Source organism: Coloeus monedula, assembly GCF_965178545.1.
Source record: "Coloeus monedula genome assembly, chromosome: 40".
Lineage (NCBI taxonomy): Eukaryota > Metazoa > Chordata > Aves > Passeriformes > Corvidae > Coloeus > Coloeus monedula.
The window spans coordinates 1,513,116-1,533,000 of record NC_138820.1 but is presented as its reverse complement, the minus strand read 5'-3'; the positions used below and the strand labels follow the sequence as shown (position 1 = coordinate 1,533,000).

Sequence of the window (19,885 nt, the reverse complement as noted above, 5' to 3'; positions counted from 1 at the left end):
TTCTGGATGGATTTCAGGGTGGATTTCAGGGATTTTGGGGTTCCCAGGATGAGTTTTGGGGTGGATTTGGGGGATTTTGGGTTTCTGGATGGATTTCAGGGCGGATCTGGAGGATTTCTGAGATCCCAGGACGGATTTTGGGCTGAATTTGGGGGATTTTGGGGTTCCCGGGTGGATTCTGGGCTGGATTTGGGGGATTTTGGGGTCCCTGGGTAGATTCTGGGCTGGATTTGGGGGCTCCCAGGTGGATTCTGGGCTGAATTTGGGGGATTTTGGGGCTCCTGGTTGGATTTTGGGCTGAATTTGGGGGATTTGGGGGCTCCCGGGTGGATTCTGGGCCGAATTTGGGGGATTTTGAGGATCCCGGTGCAGATTTTGCAGACCCTGGGGTGGATTTCAGGGTGGATTTCAGGGATTTTGGGGTTCCCAGGATGAGTTTTGGGGTGGATTTGGGGGATTTGGGGTTTCTGGATGGATTTCAGGGTGGATTTCAGGGATTTTGGGGTTCCCAGGATGAGTTTTGGGGTGGATTTGGGGGATTTGGGGTTTCTGGATGGATTTCGGGGCGGATCTGGAGGATTTCTGAGATCCCAGGATGGATTTTGGGCCGGATTTCGGGGATTTTGAGATCCGAAGGTGGATTTTGAGATCCCAGGATGGATTCTGGGCCGGATTTTGGGGCAGTTTGGGCGTTTTTGGGGTACCTTTGGGCCCTTTGATGAGCTTGACCTCCACCACCCTCTCGGCCAGGACCTTCCTCCTCCTCCTCCTCCTCCCCCCAGGGGGATTTGGGGGGAATTTTGGGACCCCAAAGTGGATTTTGGGGTTCCTGGGCTGGAGCTTGGAGATCCCAGGATGATTCCTGGGGTAATTCAGGGATTTTGGGCTGAATTTGGGGGATTTTGGGGTTCCCAGGTGGATTCTGGGCTGGATTTGGGGGATTTTGGGGTCCCTGGGTAGATTCTGGGCTGGATTTGGGGGCTCCCAGGTGGATTCTGGGCTAAATTTGGGGGATTTTGGGGTTCCTGGGCTGGTCTTTGGGCTGAATTTGGGGGATTTGGGGGCTCCCGGGTGGATTCTGGGCTGAATTTGGGGGATTTTGAGGATCCCGGTGCAGATTTTGCAGACCCTGGGGTGGATTTCAGGGTGGATTTGGGGGATTTTGGGTTTCTGGATGGATTTCAGGGTGGATTTGGGGGATTTGGGGTTTCTGGATGGATTTCGGGGCGGATCTGGAGGATTTCTGAGATCCCAGGACGGATTTTGGGCCGGATTTCGGGGATTTTGAGATCCGAAGGTGGATTTTGAGATCCCAGGATGGATTCTGGGCTGGATTTTGGGGCAGTTTGGGCGTTTTTGGGGTACCTTTGGGCCCTTTGATGAGCTTGACCTCCACCACCCTCTCGGCCGGGACCTTCCTCCTCCTCCTCCTCCTCCCCCCAGGGGGATTTGGGGGGAATTTTGGGACCCCAAAGTGGATTTTGGGGTTCCTGGGCTGGAGCTTGGAGATCCCAGGATGATTCCTGGGGTAATTCAGGGATTTTGGGCTGAATTTGGGGGATTTTGGGGCTCCCGGGTGGATTCTGGGCTGGATTTGGGGGATTTTGGGGTCCCTGGGTAGATTCTGGGCTGGATTTGGGGGCTCCCAGGTGGATTCTGGGCTGAAATTGGGGGATTTTGGGGTTCCTGGGCTGGCCTTTGGGCTGAATTTGGGGGATTTTGGGGTTCCTGGGTGGACTTTGGGCTGAATTTGGGGGATTTTGGGGTTCCTGGGTGGACTTTGGGCTGAATTTGGGGGATTTTGAGGATCCCGGTGCAGATTTTGCAGATCCTGGGGTGGATTTGGGGGATTTTGGGTTTCTGGATGGATTTCAGGGTGGATTTCAGGGATTTTGGGGTTCCCAGGATGAGTTTTGGGGTGGATTTGGGGGATTTTGGGTTTCTGGATGGATTTCGGGGCGGATCTGGAGGATTTCTGAGATCCCAGGACGGATTTTGGGCTGAATTTGGGGGATTTTGGGGTTCCCGGGTGGATTCTGGGCTGGATTTGGGGGATTTTGGGGTCCCTGGGTAGATTCTGGGCTGGATTTGGGGGCTCCCAGGTGGATTCTGGGCTAAATTTGGGGGATTTTGGGGTTCCTGGGTGGACTTTGGGCTGAATTTGGGGGATTTTGGGGTTCCTGGGTGGACTTTGGGCTGAATTTGGGGGATTTTGAGGATCCCGGTGCAGATTTTGCAGACCCTGGGGTGGATTTCAGGGTGGATTTGGGGGATTTTGGGTTTCTGGATGGATTTCAGGGTGGATTTGGGGGATTTTGGGTTTCTGGATGGATTTCGGGGCGGATCTGGAGGATTTCTGAGATCCCAGGACGGATTTTGGGCCGGATTTCGGGGATTTTGAGATCCGAAGGTGGATTTTGAGATCCCAGGACGGATTCTGGGCCGGATTTTGGGGCAGTTTGGGCGTTTTTGGGGTACCTTTGGGCCCTTTGATGAGCTTGACCTCCACCACCCTCTCGGCCGGGACCTTCCTCCTCCTCCTCCTCCTCCCCCCAGGGGGATTTGGGGGGAATTTTGGGACCCCAAAGTGGATTTTGGGGTTCCTGGGCTGGAGCTTGGAGATCCCAGGATGATTCCTGGGGTAATTCAGGGATTTTGGGCTGAATTTGGGGGATTTTGGGGTTCCCGGGTGGATTCTGGGCTGGATTTGGGGGATTTTGGGGTCCCTGGGTAGATTCTGGGCTGGATTTGGGGGCTCCCAGGTGGATTCTGGGCTAAATTTGGGGGATTTTGGGGTTCCTGGGCTGGCCTTTGGGCTGAATTTGGGGGATTTTGGGGTTCCTGGGTGGACTTTGGGCTGAATTTGGGGGATTTTGGGGTTCCTGGGTGGACTTTGGGCTGAATTTGGGGGATTTTGAGGATCCCGGTGCAGATTTTGCAGATCCTGGGGTGGATTTGGGGGATTTTGGGTTTCTGGATGGATTTCAGGGTGGATTTCAGGGATTTTGGGGTTCCCAGGATGAGTTTTGGGGTGGATTTGGGGGATTTTGGGTTTCTGGATGGATTTCGGGGCGGATCTGGAGGATTTCTGAGATCCCAGGACGGATTTTGGGCTGAATTTGGGGGATTTTGGGGTTCCCGGGTGGATTCTGGGCTGGATTTGGGGGATTTTGGGGTCCCTGGGTAGATTCTGGGCTGGATTTGGGGGCTCCCAGGTGGATTCTGGGCTAAATTTGGGGGATTTTGGGGTTCCTGGGTGGACTTTGGGCTGAATTTGGGGGATTTTGGGGTTCCTGGGTGGACTTTGGGCTGAATTTGGGGGATTTTGAGGATCCCGGTGCAGATTTTGCAGACCCTGGGGTGGATTTCAGGGTGGATTTGGGGGATTTTGGGTTTCTGGATGGATTTCAGGGTGGATTTGGGGGATTTTGGGTTTCTGGATGGATTTCGGGGCGGATCTGGAGGATTTCTGAGATCCCAGGACGGATTTTGGGCCGGATTTCGGGGATTTTGAGATCCGAAGGTGGATTTTGAGATCCCAGGATGGATTCTGGGCCGGATTTTGGGGCAGTTTGGGCGTTTTTGGGGTACCTTTGGGCCCTTTGATGAGCTTGACCTCCACCACCCTCTCGGCCGGGACCTTCCTCCTCCTCCTCCTCCTCCCCCCAGGGGGATTTGGGGGGAATTTTGGGACCCCAAAGTGGATTTTGGGGTTCCTGGGCTGGAGCTTGGAGATCCCAGGATGATTCCTGGGGTAATTCAGGGATTTTGGGCTGAATTTGGGGGATTTTGGGGTCCCTGGGTAGATTCTGGGCTGGATTTGGGGGATTTTGGGGTCCCTGGGTAGATTCTGGGCTGGATTTTGGGGCTCCCAGGTGGATTCTGGGCTAAATTTGGGGGATTTTGGGGTTCCTGGGCTGGCCTTTGGGCTGAATTTGGGGGATTTTGGGGTTCCTGGGCTGGCCTTTGGGCTGAATTTGGGGGATTTTGGGGTTCCTGGGTGGACTTTGGGCTGAATTTGGGGGATTTTGAGGATCCCGGTGCAGATTTTGCAGACCCTGGGGTGGATTTCAGGGTGGATTTGGGGGATTTTGGGTTTCTGGATGGATTTCAGGGTGGATTTGGGGGATTTGGGGTTTCTGGATGGATTTCAGGGTGGATTTCAGGGATTTTGGGGTTCCCAGGATGAGTTTTGGGGTGGATTTGGGGGATTTGGGGTTTCTGGATGGATTTCGGGGCGGATCTGGAGGATTTCTGAGATCCCAGGATGGATTCTGGGCTGGATTTTGGGGCAGTTTGGGCGTTTTTGGGGTACCTTTGGGCCCTTTGATGAGCTTGACCTCCACCACCCTCTCGGCCGGGACCTTCCTCCTCATGACGTAGAGCCGGACCACGGCGCCGGCCTCCTTCAGGGCCTCCACGGCCGCCGAGTGCGGCACCTCCCGGACATCGGCCTCGTTCACGAACAGGATGCTGTCGTTCACCCTGGGATTTGGGGAAAAATCGGGAGTTTTGGGGATTTTTTGGGAATTTTTGGGAATTTTCCGAGGTTTGGAGGTGATTTTGGGTGATTTGGGGTGTTTTTGGGGGGATTTGGGGAGGTTTTGGGGCAGTTTTGGGGGCACCTCCCGGACATCGGCCTCGTTCACGAACAGGATGCTGTCGTTCACCCTGAGATTTGGGGAAAAATCGGGAGTTTTGGGGATTTTTTGGGAATTTTTGGGAATTTTTGGGGAATTTTTTGGGAATTTTCCGATGTTTGGAGGTGATTTTGGGTGATTTGGGGCGATTTTGGGGGGTTTTGGGGAGGTTTTGGGGCAGTTTTGGGGGCACCTCCCGGACATCGGCCTCGTTCACCAACAGGATGCTGTCGTTCACCCTGAGATTTGGGGAAAAATCGGGAGTTTTGGGGATTTTTTGGGAATTTTTTGGGAATTTTTTGGGAATTTTCTGATGTTTGGAGGTGATTTTGGGTGATTTGGGGCGGTTTTGGGGGGTTTTGGGGAGGTTTTGGGGCAGTTTTGGGGGCACCTCCCGGACATCGGCCTCGTTCACGAACAGGATGCTGTCGTTCACCCTGGGATTTGGGGAAAAATCGGGAGTTTTGGGGATTTTTTGGGAATTTTTTGGGAATTTTTGGGAATTTTTCGAGGTTTGGAGGTGATTTGGGGCGGTTTTGGGGGGATTTGGGGCGGTTTTGGGGCAGTTTTGGGGCAGTTTTGGGGGCACCTCCCGGACATCGGCCTCGTTCACGAACATGATGCTGTCGTTCACCCTGGGATTTGGGGAAAAATCGGGAATTTTGGGGAATTTTTGGGAATTTTTGGGAATTTTCAGAGGTTTGGAGGTGATTTGGGGGGATTTGGGGGATTTGGGGGGTTTTGGGGCGGTTTTGGGGCAGTTTTGGGGGCACCTCCCGGACATCGGCCTCGTTCACGAACAGGATGCTGTCGTTCACTCTGAGATTTGGGGAAAAATCGGGAGTTTTGGGGATTTTTTGGGAATTTTTTGGGAATTTTGGGGAATTTTCCGATGTTTGGAGGTGATTTTGGGTGATTTGGGGCGATTTTGGGGGGTTTTGGGGAGGTTTTGGGGCAGTTTTGGGGGCACCTCCCGGACATTGGCCTCGTTCACCAACAGGATGCTGTCGTTCACCCTGAGATTTGGGGAAAAATCGGGAGTTTTGGGGATTTTTTGGGAATTTTTTGGGAATTTTTTGGGAATTTTCTGATGTTTGGAGGTGATTTTGGGGTGATTTGGGGCGGTTTTGGGGGGTTTTGGGGAGGTTTTGGGGCAGTTTTGGGGGCACCTCCCGGACATCGGCCTCGTTCACCAACAGGATGCTGTCGTTCACCCTGGGATTTGGGGAAAAATCGGGAGTTTTGGGGATTTTTTGGGAATTTTTTGGGAATTTTGGGGAATTTTCCGAGGTTTGGAGGTGATTTTGGGTGATTTGGGGCGATTTTGGGGGGATTTGGGGCAGTTTTGGGGCAGTTTTGGGGGCACCTCCCGGACATCGGCCTCGTTCACCAACAGGATGCTGTCGTTCACCCTGAGATTTGGGGAAAAATCGGGAATTTTGGGGAATTTTTGGGAATTTTTGGGAATTTTTCGAGGTTTGGAGGTGATTTGGGGTGGTTTTGGGGGGATTTGGGGCGGTTTTGGGGCAGTTTTGGGGGCACCTCCCGGACATCGGCCTCGTTCACCAACAGGATGCGGTCGTTCACCCTGGGATTTGGGGAAAAATCGGGAATTTTGGGGATTTTTTGGGAATTTTTTGGGAATTTTTGGGAATTTTCAGAGGTTTGGAGGTGATTTGGGGTGATTTGGGACGATTTTGGGGGGTTTTGGGGCAGTTTTGGGGGCATCTCCCGGACATCGGCCTCGTTCACCAACAGGATGCCGTCGTTCACCCTGGGATTTGGGGAAAAATTGGGAATTTTGGGGAATTTTCGGAGGTTTGGAGGGTCCTGGGGTGGGTTTGGGGCGGATTCTGGGTGATTTTGCGAGGTTTTGGGGCGGATTTTGGGGATTTTGGGGTTCCAAGGTGAATTCTGGGGTGGTTTTTAGGGGGGTTTGGGGTGAATTCGGGTGGATTTGGGGGGATTTTGGCGTTTTTCGGGGTCCTGAGCTGATTTTGGGGTGATTTTAAGGGATTTTGGGGTGAATTTCTCACCCGAGCCGCTCATCCTGGGGCGGATTTTGGGTGGATTTGGGGTTTTTCGGGGGGTTCTGGGGTGGCTTTTTTGGGGTTCCTGGGCTGGGTTTTGGGTGAATTTTGGGGCTCCTGGGGTGGATTTTGGGGTATCTGAGGGTGCTGAGGAGGATTTTGGGGGGATTTTGGGGGATTTTGGGCGGATTCCTCACCTGAGCCGCCCATCCTGGGCTGGGTTTTGGGTGAATTTTGAGGCATTTTGGGGTTCCTGGGCTGGATTTTGGGGTCCTGGGCTGGGTTTTGGGTGAATTTCGAGGGATTTTGAGGTTCCTGGGGTGGATTTGGGGTTTCTGAGGGTGCTGAGGAGGATTTTGGGGTGATTTGGGGGGATTTGGGGGGATTTTGGGTGATTTTGGGTGGATTCCTCACCTGAGCCGCCCGTCCTGGGCTGGGTTTTGGGTGAATTTCGAGGGATTTTGGGGCTCCTGGGGTGGATTTGGGGTTTCTGAGGGTGCTGAGGAGGATTTTGGGCGGATTTTGGGGGGATTTTGGGGTGATTTTGGGCAGATTTTGGGGGATTTTGGGCTGATTCCTCACCTGAGCCGCCCATCCTGGGCTGGGTTTTGGGTGAATTTCGAGGCATTTGGGGGTTCCTGGGCTGGATTTTGGGGTTCCTGGGCTGGGTTTTGGGTGAATTTCGAGGGATTTTGGGGTTCCTGGGCTGGGTTTTGGGGTTCCTGGGCTGGGTTTTGGGTGAATTTCGAGGCATTTTGGGGTTCCTGGGGTGGATTTGGGGTTTCTGAGGGTGCCGAGGTGGATTTTGGGCGGATTTTGGGGGGATTTGGGGGGATTTGGGGGGATTTTGGGCGGATTTTGGGTGATTTTAGGCGGATTCCTCACCTGAGCCGCCCATCCTGGGCTGGGTTTTGGGTGAATTTTGAGGCATTTTGGGGTTCCTGGGGTGGATTTTGGGGTTTCTGGGCTGGGTTTTGGGTGAATTTCGAGGCATTTTGGGGTTCCTGGGGTGGATTTTGGGGTTTCTGAGGGTGCCGAGGTGGATTTTGGGCGGATTTTGGGTGATTTTGGGCCGATTCCTCACCTGAGCCGCCCGTCCTGGGCGGCGGCGCCTCCGGGGATGATTTTGGTGATGAAGATCCCGGGGTCGTCGCCCACGTGGGGGTTGTCGGTGCCCCCCGCGATGCTGAACCCCAAACCCGAGTTCCCCTGGCCGAGATTCGGGGTCTCGTCAGCCCCAAAAAACCCCCAAAACCCCCAAAAAACCTCCCCAAAAAACCCCAAAAAATCCTGAATTTTAAACCCCAAAAAAACCCCAAAAAACCCCCAAAAGACCCCAAAAAATCCTGAATTTTAAACCCCAAAAAAACCCCAAAAAACCCCAAAAAACCAAAAAAAATCCTGAATTTTAAACCCCAAAAAACCCCAAAAAACCAAAAAAAATCCTGAATTTTAAACCCCAAAAAAACCCCCCAAAAAATCCTGAATTTTAAACCCCAAAAAACCCAAAAAAAACCCAAAAAAATCCTGAATTTTAAACCCCAAAAAACCCCCAAAAGACCCCAAAAAATCCTGAATTTTAAACCCCAAAAAACCCCAAAAAACCAAAAAAAATCCTGAATTTTAAACCCCAAAAAACCCCAAAAAAACCCCCAAAAAATCCTGAATTTTAAACCCCAAAAAACCCCAAAAAAACCCAAAAAATCCTGAATTTTAAACCCCAAAAAACCCAAAAAAAACCCCAAAAAAATCCTGAATTTTAAACCCCCAAAAACCCAAAAAAACCCCCAAAAAAATCCTGAATTTTAAACCCCCAAAAACCCAAAAAAACCCCCAAAAACTCCTGAATTTTAAACCCCAAAAAACCCAAAAAAACCCCAAAAAAATCCTGAATTTTAAACCCCAAAAAAACCCCTAAAACCAAAAAAAATCCTGAATTTTAAACCCCAAAAAACCCAAAAAAACCCCCAAAAAATCCTGAATTTTAAACCCCAAAAAAACCCCAAAAAACCAAAAAAAAATCCTGAATTTTAAACCCCAAAAAACCCCAAAAAAACCCAAAAAATCCTGAATTTTAAACCCCAAAAAACCCCAAAAAAACCCCCAAAAAATCCTGAATTTTAAACCCCCAAAAACCCAAAAAAACCAAAAAAAATCCTGAATTTTAAACCCCAAAAAACCCCAAAAAACCAAAAAAAATCCTGAATTTTAAACCCCAAAAAACCCAAAAAAACCAAAAAAAATCCTGAATTTTAAACCCCAAAAAACCCCCAAAAAAACCCCAAAAAATCCTGAATTTTAAACCCCAAAAAACCCAAAAAACCCCAAAAAACCTCCCCACCCCCCCCAAATCGTGAATTTTAAACCCCAAAATTGCCCCAAAAAACCCAAAAAAAGCAAAGAAGAAAAGAAATTTTGGGGATCCCAGGTGAATTTTTGGGGTGGATTTTGGGGTTTTTGGGGTTCCCAGGTGGATTTTTGGGCTGATTTTGGGGGTTTTTGGGGCTCCCAAATCCGAATTTGGGGTTCCCAGGAGGATTTGGGGCGGATTTGGGGGTTTTTGGGGCAGATTTTGGGGTTTTTGGGGTTCCCAGGAGAATTTTTGGGGTTCCCAGGAGGATTTGGGGTGGATTTTGGGGTTTTTGGGGTTCCCAGAAGGATTTTTGGGCTGATTTTTGGGGTTTTTGGGGCTCCCAAATCCGAATTTGGGGTTCCCAGGAGGATTTTTGGGGTTCCCAGGAGGATTTGGGGTGGATTTTGGGGTTTTTGGGGTTCCCAGGAGGAATTTTGGGCTGATTTTGGGGGTTTTTGGGGCTCCCGAATCTGAATTTGGGGTTCCCAGGAGGATTTTTGGGGTTCCCAGGAGGATTTGGGGCTGATTTTGGGGATTTTTGGGGCTCCCGAATCCAAATTTGGGGTTCCCAGGAGGATCTGGGGTGGATTTTGGGGTTTTTGGGGTTCCCAGAAGGATTTTTGGGCTGATTTTGGGGGTTTTTGGGGTTCCCGAATCCGAATTTGGGGTTCCCAGGAGGATTTCTGGGGTTCCCAGGAGGATTTTTGGGCTGATTTTGAGGGTTTTTGGGGCTCCCAAATCCAAATTTGGGGATCCCAGGAGGATTTTTGGGGTTCCCAGGAGGATTTGGGGTGGATTTTGGGGTTTTTGGGGTTCCCAGAAGGATTTTTGGGCTGATTTGGGGGGTTTTTGGGGCTCCCAAGTCCAAATTTGGGGTTCCCAGGAGAATTTTTGGGGTTCCCAGGAGGATTTTTGGGCTGATTTTGGGGGTTTTGGGGGCTCCCAAATCCAAATTTGGGGATCCCAGGAGGATTTTTGGGGTTCCCAGGAGGATTTGGGGTGGATTTTGGGGTTTTTGGGGTTCCCAGAAGGATTTTTGGGCTGATTTGGGGGGTTTTTGGGGCTCCCAAGTCCAAATTTGGGGTTCCCAGGAGAATTTTTGGGGTTCCCAGGAGGATTTTTGGGCTGATTTGGGGGTTTTTGGGGCTCCCGAATCCGAATTTGGGGATCCCAGGAGGATTTTTGGGTGGATTTTGGGGGTTTTTGGGCTCTCACCCTCTCCAGAGTGATCTCCTCGTACTCCATCTCCCCCTCGGTGCCGTTCACCTGCGGGGAACCACGGGGTCAGCACGGGGGGTTGGGGGGAATTGGGGGATTTTGGGGGATTTTGGGGGATTTTGGGGATTTTGGGGGATTTGGGAGGAATTTCAGGGATTTTTGGGTGGAATTGGAGGGATTTTGGGGGGGATTTTGAGGGGATTTGGGAGGAATTTCAGGAATTTTGGGGGGAATTTGAGGGATTTTGGGGATTTTGGGGGATTTGGGAGGAATTTGAGGGATTTTGGGTGGAATTTGAGGGATTTTGGGGGGGATTTTGAGGGATTTTGGGGGGATTTGGGGGATTTTGGGGGGATTTGGGAGGAATTTGGGGAATTTTAGGGAATTTGAGGGATCTGGAGGGGGATTTTGAGGGGATTTGGGAGGAATTTCAGGAATTTTGGGGGGAATTTGAGGGATTTTTGGGGGGATTTGGGGGATTTTGGGGATTTTGGGGGATTTTGGGGGATTTGGGAGGAATTTGAGGGATTTTTGGGTGGAATTGGAGGGATTTTGGGGGGGATTTTGAGGGGATTTGGGAGGAATTTCAGGAATTTTGGGGGGAATTTGAGGGGTTTTGGGGGGATTTTGGGGATTCTGGGGATTTTGGGGGATTTGGGTGGAATTTGAGGGATTTTGGGGGGGATTTTGAGGGATTTTGGGGGGATTTGGGGGATTTTGGGGGGATTTGGGAGGAATTTGGGGAATTTTAGGGAATTTGAGGGATCTGGAGGGGGATTTTGAGGGGATTTGGGAGGAATTTCAGGAATTTTGGGGGGAATTTGAGGGATTTTGGGGGGATTTGGGGGATTTTGGGGATTTTGGGGGATTTGGGAGGAATTTGAGGGATTTTGGGGGGAATTGGAGGGATTTTGGGGGGGATTTTGAGGGGACTTGGGGAGGAATTTCAGGAATTTTGGGGGGAATTTGAGGGATTTTGGGGGATTTGGGAGGAATTTGGGCGATTTGGGGGGAATTTCAGAGGATTTCTGGGGGATTTTTGGGGTGGATTGGTGGGAATTTCGGGGGATTTGGAGGGAATTTTTGGTGGGAATTTTGGGGGGGTTTCAGGGAGGATTTTGGGGTGGGCTTGGGGTGAATTTTAGGGGGATTTTGTGGGAATTTTGGGAGAATTTTGGGAGAATTTCAAGGGATTTTGGGTCAGATTTTGAGGGATTTTGGGGAGGATTTGGAGGGGATTTTTGGAGGATTTTTGGGGGATTTTTGGAGGATTTTTGGAGGATTTTTGGGTCGGATTTTGAGGGATTTTGGGGAGGATTTGGAGGAGATTTTTGGGGGATTTTTGGGGTGGATTTTGAGGGATTTTTGGAGGATTTTTGGAGGATTTTTGGGGGATTTTTGGGGGATTTTTGGGGGATTTTTGGGGGATTTTTGGAGGAGTTTTGGGGGATTTTTGGGGGGATTTTTGGGGGGGATTTTGAGGGATTTTTGGGGGATTTTTGGGGGATTTTTTTGGGATTTTTGGAGGATTTTTGGGGTGGATTTTTGGGGGATTTTTGGGGTGGATTTTGAGGGATTTTTGGAGGATTTTTGGAGGATTTTTGGAGGATTTTTGGGGGATTTTTGGGGGGATTTTTGGGGGGATTTTTGGGGGGATTTTTGGGGTGGATTTTGAGGGATTTTTGGGGGATTTTTGGAGGATTTTTTTGGGATTTTTGGAGGATTTTTTGGGGATTTTTTGGGGGGTTTTTGGGGTGGATTCTGGGTGGATTTTGGGTGGATTTTGGGGGGTTTTGGGGTCTCACATAGGCCGGGGCCTCCAGGGTGTCGGTGTTGACGATGACGGGGGGAGAGTTGGCCTGGGGGGGGGAGGGGGGGTCAGAGACCCCCAAACCCCCCCAAAAAATCCCAAAATTCCCGGAAATTCCCCCAATTCCCCCAAGCCCCCCCAAGCCCTCGGAAAAACCCTCCAGATCCTCCCCAAATCCCCCAAATTCCACCCAAAAATCCCCCAAATTCCACCCAAAATCTCCCCAAATCCCCAAATTTCCCCCAAATCCCCAGATTACCCCCAAAATCCCAAATTTTGCCCCAAATTCCCAAATTATCCCCCAAATTTTGCCCCAAATTCCCAAATTTTGCCCAAAATTCCCAAGTTTTCCCCCCAAATTCCCAAACTTTCCCCGAAATTCCCAAATTTTGTCCCAAATTTCCCCCCAAATCCCAAAATTTCCCCCCAGATTCCCAAACTTTGCCCCAAAATCCCAAATTTTCCCCCAAAATCCCAAATTTCCCCCCAGAGTCCCAAACTTCGCCCCAAAATCCCAATTTTTCCCAGAAAATTCCAAAATTTCTGCCCAAATTCCCAAATTTTCCCCCAAATTCCCAAATTTCGCCCCAGAATCTCAAATTTTCCCCAAAATTCCACCCCAAATTCCCAAATTTTCCCCCAAAATTCCAAAATTTCCACCCAAATTTTCAAATTTCCCCCGAAACTCCCGAATTTTGCCCCAAATTCCCAAACTTCCCCCAAAATCCCCAATTTCCCCCCAATCCCCCCCCCAGAAATTCCCCAAATCCCCGAATTCTTCCCCAAAACCCCCAAATTCCCCTCCCCCACCCCAAACCCCGCCCACCTCCCGTGACGTCATCAGCGACATCACCCCAGCCTGTGACGTCACCGCGGCCGCAGTGACATCATCGGTGACGTCACCGGCGGCGCCGCACGAGGGCGTGGCCACCGCAAAGGGGGCGGGGCATCAAAGGGGGCGGGGCCTGACCATATTTGGGGTGTTCTGGGTCAGAAAGGGGCGTGGCTTCCTCTAAAGGGGCGTGGTCACCCCAAACGGTCATTTCTGCACCCAAAAGGGGGCGTGGCCTCCTCAAAGGGGCGTTTCCCGCCCCAAAGGGGGCGTGGCTTCCCCAGAAAGGGGCGTGGCCTCCCCAAAGGGGCGTTTCCCGCCCAAAAAACTGGGCGTGGTTTCTTCAAATGGGCGTTTCCACACCCAAAAAGGGGCGTGGCTTCCTCAAACGGGGCGTGGCCTCCCCAAAGGGGCGTTTCAGCCCCCAAAGGGGGCGTGGCTTCCTCAAAAGGGGGCGTGGTTTCCTCAAATGGGCGTTTCCGCACCCAAAAAGGGGCGTGGTTTCCTCAAAAGGGGGCGTGGTCTCACCAAAGGGGCGTTTCCAGTCAAAAAGTGGGCGTGGCTTTCCGCAAGGGGGCGTGGTTTGCTCAAATTGGGCGTGGCTTCCTAAAAAGGGGCGTGGCCTCCCTAAACGGGCATCTCCACACCCAAAAAGGGGCGTGGCTTCATCAAAGGGGGCGTGGCTTCAACAAATGGGCGTTTTCTGCCCCAAAAAGGGGCGTGGCTTCCTCAAAGGGGGCGTGGCTTCCTCAAAGGGGCATTTCCAGCCAAAAAGAGGGCGTGGCTTCCTCAGAAGTGGGCGTGGCTTCATCAAAGGGGATGCGATCTCTCCATATTTGGGTGTGGCCTCTGGAAAGGGGGCGTGGCCTGCTCCAAAGGGGGCGTGTTCTGCTCCAAAGGGGGCGTGGCCTCTGGAAAGGGGGCGTGGCCTCTGGAAAGGGGGCGTGGCCTTACCTGGCTGGGCAGGTGGGCGGGGCTCTGCTCCAGGGGGGGGCTGTCCTCATCTTGGTACCGGTATTTCTGCATAACGCATGCAAATTTATGCAAATTACCACGTGCTCGTTAGGATATATGCAAATTCGCAGTGATTGGGGGTTTTTCCTTGGCCCCGCCCCGTTAATCCCAGTTAATCCCAGTTAATCCCAGTCTGGGATTTGAGGCCCCAGGCCTGGGGATTTCCAAGGGATTAAACTGGGAGGGACTGGGAGGAAACTGGGTCAGGGCTGGGGGGGGCCCAGGGCTCCCAGTTTGGGACTGGGGGGTGCCCAGTGCTCCCAGTTTGGAACTGGAGGGGTCCCAGGGCTCCCAGTTTGGGACTGGGGGGTGCCCAGTGCTCCCAGTTTGGAACTGGAGGGGTCCCAGTGCTCCCAGTTTGGGACTGGAGGGGTCCCAGGGCTCCCAGTATGGAACTGGAGGGGTCCCAGGGCTCCCAGTTTGGGACTGGGGGGTGCCCAGTGCTCCCGGTATGGAACTGGGGGGGTGCCCAGTGCTCCCAGTGTGGGACTGGGGGGGTGCCCAGTGCTCCCAGTTTGGGACTGGAGGGGTCCCAGGGCTCCCAGTATGGAACAGGGGAGGCCCCAGTGCTCCCAGTATGGAACTGGGAGGGTCCCAGTGCTCCCAGTATGGGACTGGGAGGGTCCTGGTGCTCCCAGTACTGCATTGTAGTGCCCTCCCAGTGCTCCCAGTCCCTCCCAGTCCCCCCAGTTCCCACCTTGCAGCTGAAGGCCAGCGAGAGGCTCTGCTCCCTCCAGTGCTCCCAGTGCCCCCAGTCCCTCCCAGTGCCCCCAGTTCCCGCTCCCAGTGCTCCCAGTCCCTCCCAGTGCCCCCAGTTCCCGCTCCCAGTGCTCCCAGTCCCTCCCAGTGCCCCCAGTTCCCACCTTGCAGCCAAAGGCCAGCGAGAGCCTCCACTCCCTCCAGTGCCACCAGTCCCCCCAGTCCCTCTCCCAGTGCTCCCAGTCCCTCCCAGTGCTCCCAGTTCCCCCAGTTCCCACCTTGCAGCCGAAGGCCGGAGAAAGCCTCCGTTCCCTCCAGTGCTCCCAGTCCCTCCCAGTGCTCCCAGCCCCCTCTCCCAGTGCTCCCAGTGCCCCCCAGTCCCTCCCAGTGCCCCCAGTGCCTCCCAGTTCCGCCAGTGCCCCCAGTTCCCCCAGCGCCCCCAGTGCTCCCAGTCCCTCCCAGTGCCCCCAGTCCCACCTTGCAGCCGAAGGCCAGCGAGAGCCTCCACTCCCTCCAGTGCTCCCAGTCCCTCCCAGTGCTCCCAGCCCCCTCTCCCAGTGCTCCCAGTGCCTCCCAGTCCCTCCCAGTGCCCCCAGTCCCACCTTGCAGCCGAAGGCCAGCGAGAGGCTCCGTTCCCTCCAGTGCTCCCAGTGCTCCCAGTGCTCCCAGTGCTCCCAGTCCCCTCTCCCAGTCCCTCCCAGTGCCCCCAGTCCCACCTTGCAGCCGAAGGCCAGCGAGAGGCTCCGTTCCCTCCACACCACCCGGCATTGGCAGAGCAGCGGCGAGAAACACCCGGGCCCCCCCCGGGCCGGCCCCGGGCCCCCCCCCGGCCCCGGGACCCCTCCCGGGCCCCCCCCCGGGACCCCCGGACCGTTCGGGGCCGGGGCCGCTCCCGCCATCGGCCCCCCCGGGACCCCCCCGGGACCCCCCCCCGCCATCCGGGAACCCCCCCGGAGCCGCCGGGATTAACGGGGGATTAACGGAGGGGGAGGGGAGGGGATCCAGGAGGGCGGGAGGAGCCCTGGGGGGGGGGGGTTAAGGGGGTGCTGAGACCCCCCCGGGACCCCCAAACCCCCCCCGGGACCCCCAAAACCCCTCCGGGACCCCCAAAACCCCTCCGGGAGCCCCCCGGGAGCTCCGGGATCATAGAGGAGGTCTCCGAGGGGGACAGAGAGACCCGCTGACCATCGAGTTGCCCCCCTCAGGGGCCAGAGCGGCTCCTAAAATCATAGAGTTGCCCCCCCCCAAGGGGGACAGAGAGACCCCCCAGGACCATAGAGAGGGACCTAGAGAGACCCCCGAGACCTCCAGGGTCACAGAGAGGGGTCAAGAGAGACCCCAAAAATCATAGAGAGGGGCCTAGAGAGACCTCGAGGGTCATAGAGGAGACCCCCCCGAGGGGGACAGAGAGACCCCCGAGACCGCCAGGATCATAGAGAGGAGCAAGAGAGACCTCGAGGGTCATCGAGAGGGGCCTAGAGAGACCCCCGACACCTCCAAGACCATCGAGAGGGGCCCAGAGAGACCCCCAGAACCACCGAGAAGCCCCTCAGGAGCACAGAGAGACCCCCAAAACCACAGCCAGGACCCCCAGGGAGCCCAAAGCGGCTCCTCAGGAGCCCCTCCAAAAACACAACGACCCCCCAGGACCCCCTCAGGACCATGCAGAGCACGGAGAGAACCCTCCGAGACCACCAAGAGGGGACTCAAGACCCCCAAAACCACGGAGAAAAGGCCCAAAAGGGCCCCCAGGACCCCCCAAACGCCCCGGTGCCCCCCCCCCCGTACCTGTCCCCGTTTGACCCCTCCGGGCCCCCGTACCCTCCAAAATCCCGCCCTTCTTAAGCCCCGCCCCCTTTCCCCTCACGCAAACCCCGCCCCCTCGCCGTCTCCATGGCAACGCGCGCGACCCCGCTGTCACGTGGGAGGGGCTGAGTGGGCGGGGCCTCCGTTTTTGGCGCGCCGTTGCCGTGGCGACGAGCGCGGGAAGGCGTTGCCGGGGCAACGGAGGGGAGGGGGCGTGGTCGGGTTGCCGCGGGAACCCGGTGAAAAGGGGCGGGGCTTGGTTGCCGTGGCAACGGCGTGGGAATGGCGGGAGGGGGGATTTTGGGGGGGTTTTTGGGGGGATTTTGGGGGAATTTGGGGATTTCTGAGGGGGAACAGGGGGTGAAATGGGGGAATTGGGGTGGGGGGCGGATTTTTGGGGGGTTTTGAGGGGTTTTAGGGGGGTCCTGAGGGGGATCTTGAGGGGGGAAAGGGGGTCCAGGTGGATTTTGGGGGGGGGGGGGGGTTTAAAGGAATTTTGGGGGAATCTGAGGGAATTTTGGGGGAGTTTTGGAATTTCTGAGGGGAAGTTGGGGGTAAAAGGGGGGATGGGGGTGGCGGTGAATTTTTTGGGGTGGGGTTGGGGGATTTTGGGGTTATTCCGGTGGGTTTTAGGGAGGTCGAGGCCTCTTTTGGAGGATTCCGGCCGATTTCGGGATCTCCAGGCCGATTTTGGGGAGGTTTGGGTGAATTTGGGGATGTTCAGGTGGATTTTAGGGGGGTTCAGGCCAATTTTGGGGAGGTTCGGGTGAATTTGGGAGCTCTGGGATGATTTTGGGGAGGTTCGGGTGAACTTGGGGAAGTTTAGGCCGATTTTGGGCTGCTCAGGCCGATTTTGGGAGGATTCCGGAGGATTTTGGGGAGGTTCAGGCCAATTTTGGGGAGGTTCAGGCCGATTTTGGGGAGGTTCAGGCCAATTTTGGGGAGGTTCAGGCCAATTTTGGGGAGGTTCAGGTGAATTTGGGGAGGTTCAGGCCAATTTTGGGGAGGTTCAGGTGAATTTGGGGAGGTTCAGGTGAATTTGGGGAGGTTCAGGCCAATTTTGGGGAGTTCAGGCCAATTTTGGGGGATTTTGGGGGAGTTCAGGCCGATTTTGGGGGGTTTGGGGGGGATTCCGGCCGATTTTGGGGGATTTTGGGGGGATTTCATGGGGTTCTGGTGGATTTTGGGGGGATTCAGGCCGATTTTGGGGGGTTTTGGGGAGTTCAGGCCGATTTTGGGGGGTTTTGGGGGGATTCCAGCCGATTTTGGGGGTTTTTGGGGAGTTCAGGCCGATTTTGGGGGGGTTTGGGGGGATTTCATGGGGTTCCGGTGGATTTTGGGGGGATTCAGGCCGATTTTGGGGGGATTTGGGGGGATTCAGGCCAATTTTGGGGCGGTTGGGGCCCAGTTTGGGGGGTTCCGGTGGATTTTGGGATGCTCAGGCCAATTTGGGGGGATTCCGGCCGATTTTGGGGCATTTCAGGTGGGATTTGGGGAGGTTCAGGCCGATTTTGGGCGATTCTGGGCTGGTTTGGGGGGGTTCCGGTGGATTTTGGGGGTTCCAGACCAATTTTGGGAGCAAATTTGGGGGGGGCTCAGGTGGATTTGGGGGGGGTTCCGGCCGATTTTGGGAGGATTCCGGTGAATTTGGGGGGGTTCCGGTGGATTTGGGGCCGATTTTGGGCCTTTTTGGAGCGATTTGGGGGGGTTGGGGTCGATCTGGGGGGGGTTTGGGGCTCTCCGGGTTGGATTTGGGCCTATTTGGGCTGATTTTGGGCGGTTTTGGGCATTTCGGGGCAGTTTCTGGGGTTTTAGGGCCAATTTAGGGGGATTTTGGGGCTCTTCGGGCCAATTTAGGGGGATTTTGGGCAATTTAGGGCTGATTTGGGGGGGATTTGAGGCTGATTTGGGGCGATTTGGGGTTGTTTAGGGCTGATTTGGGGGGATTTGGGGCCAATTTTGGGCATTTCGGGCTGATTGGGGGGGATTTGGGGGCTCTTTGGGCCGATTTGGGGGGATTCGGGCCAATTTTGGGGGTTTCAGGGCCCATCTGGGGGATTTAAGGCCGATTTTAAGGGATTTGGGGGGGTTCGGGTGGATTTTGGGGCATTTTGGGGCTCTCTGGGCCGATTTGGGGGGATTTTGGGCAATTCTGGGCTGATTTGGGGGGATTCGGGGCTGATTTTGATGGATTTGGGGGGATTTTTTGCAATTTAGGGTCAATCCGGGGGGTTTTAGGGCCGATTTGGGGGGGTTTGGGGCCGATTTTGAGGGGTTTTGGGGGTTTTAGGGCCGATTTGGGGGGGTTTGGGGCCGATTTTGAGGGGTTTTGGGGGTTTTAGGGCCGATTTGGGGGGGTTTGGGGCCGATTTTGAGGGGTTTCGGGGGTTTTAGGGCCGATTTGGGGGGATTTTGGGGGCCCCCCCCCCGCCCCCACGTGCGATGTCCCCTCCCCCGCGCGTTGCCATGGAAACGCCGCGGCCGCCACGTGGTGACACCCCCGAGATTTGGGGGGACACGACCCCTCCCCCACCCCCCAAAAACCCCCCAAAATCCCCCCGGGACCCCCCAAAATCCGCACCGGGGTCTGAGGGGGGGGGTTGGGGACACCCAGGACCCTTCAGGACCCCCCCAAAATCCCCCCAGGACCCCCCCAAATCTCCCCAGGGCCCCCCCAAACCACTTCACCCCCCCCCCAGGACCCCCTAAAATGTCCCCAAAACCCCCTCAAGACCCCCCAGGATCCCCCAAATCCCCCTCGGGACCCCCCCCCATCACCTCCGACACCCCCCGGACCCCCCCAAAACCCCCCCAGGAGCCCCCAAAATCCCCCCAGGACCCCCCAAAACCCCCCCAGAACCCCCCAAAATCCCCCCAGGACCCCCCGAAGCACCCCCAGGACCCCCCCAAATCCCCTCAAGATCCCCCAAAACCCCCCCAGACCCCCTCAGGCCCCCCCAAAACCCCCCCAGGACCCCCCAGATCCTCCCCAGGCCCCCCCAAAATGCCCTCGAGACCCCCCAACCCCCCCAGGACCCCCCCAAATCTCCTCAACCCCCCCCAAAACCCCTCCAGGACCCCCCCAACCCCCCCCCAAATCACCCCCAGGTGACCCCAGACCCCCCCCCAAATCTCTCCGGACCCCCCCAAAATCTCCCAGAACTCCCCCAAGACCCCCCAAAATCCCCTCGAGACCCCCCCAGGACCCCCCCCCCCCCATTTCCACCCCTCCCCCCCTTCTCATCCCCCCCCCCCCCCCGTTCTTCCCACGCTCCCCCCCCCCCTCCCTCCCCTCCCCCTCCCCCCCCGCTCCGGGGTCCCCCGCGGGGTTTTGGGGTGAATCCGGGGGGTTTTGGGGGTACCTTGGTGGTGACGATGCACAAACAATCCATGGCGGCCGCTCATGGGCCGGGGGGGCCCGGGGGGGAGGAGGAGGAGGAGGGAGGAGGGGGGAGGGGAGGGGAGGAAGGCTCGGGATGGAGG

The 19,885-nt window shown here is 55.2% G+C and overlaps 2 protein-coding genes across 3 annotated transcripts in view; one reads left to right on the top strand and one right to left on the bottom strand.

Annotated features, from left to right (window-relative positions):
- DLG4 (discs large MAGUK scaffold protein 4) overlaps window positions 1-19,842 on the bottom strand; it is a 52,889-nt gene extending 33,047 nt beyond the window's left edge. For both annotated transcript variants that reach the window (XM_082300535.1, XM_082300534.1), the window contains exons 1-6: window positions 19,765-19,842; window positions 13,838-13,903; window positions 12,047-12,100; window positions 10,239-10,289; window positions 7,755-7,879; window positions 4,316-4,485 (exon numbers count right to left, since the gene is read on the bottom strand). In XM_082300535.1, the coding sequence (XP_082156661.1) occupies window positions 4,316-4,485; window positions 7,755-7,879; window positions 10,239-10,289; window positions 12,047-12,100; window positions 13,838-13,903; window positions 19,765-19,794 (496 nt within the window). In that variant the 5' untranslated portion in view covers window positions 19,795-19,842. The remainder of the gene's footprint in view (window positions 1-4,315; window positions 4,486-7,754; window positions 7,880-10,238; window positions 10,290-12,046; window positions 12,101-13,837; window positions 13,904-19,764) is intronic.
- Window positions 19,793-19,885, top strand: part of LOC309584541 (uncharacterized protein) — a gene marked incomplete at both ends in the record, with an annotated part of 2,059 nt that continues 1,966 nt past the window's right edge. The window contains one exon of the mRNA XM_082300585.1: window positions 19,793-19,798. Within this exon, the coding sequence (XP_082156711.1) occupies window positions 19,793-19,798 (6 nt within the window). The remainder of the gene's footprint in view (window positions 19,799-19,885) is intronic.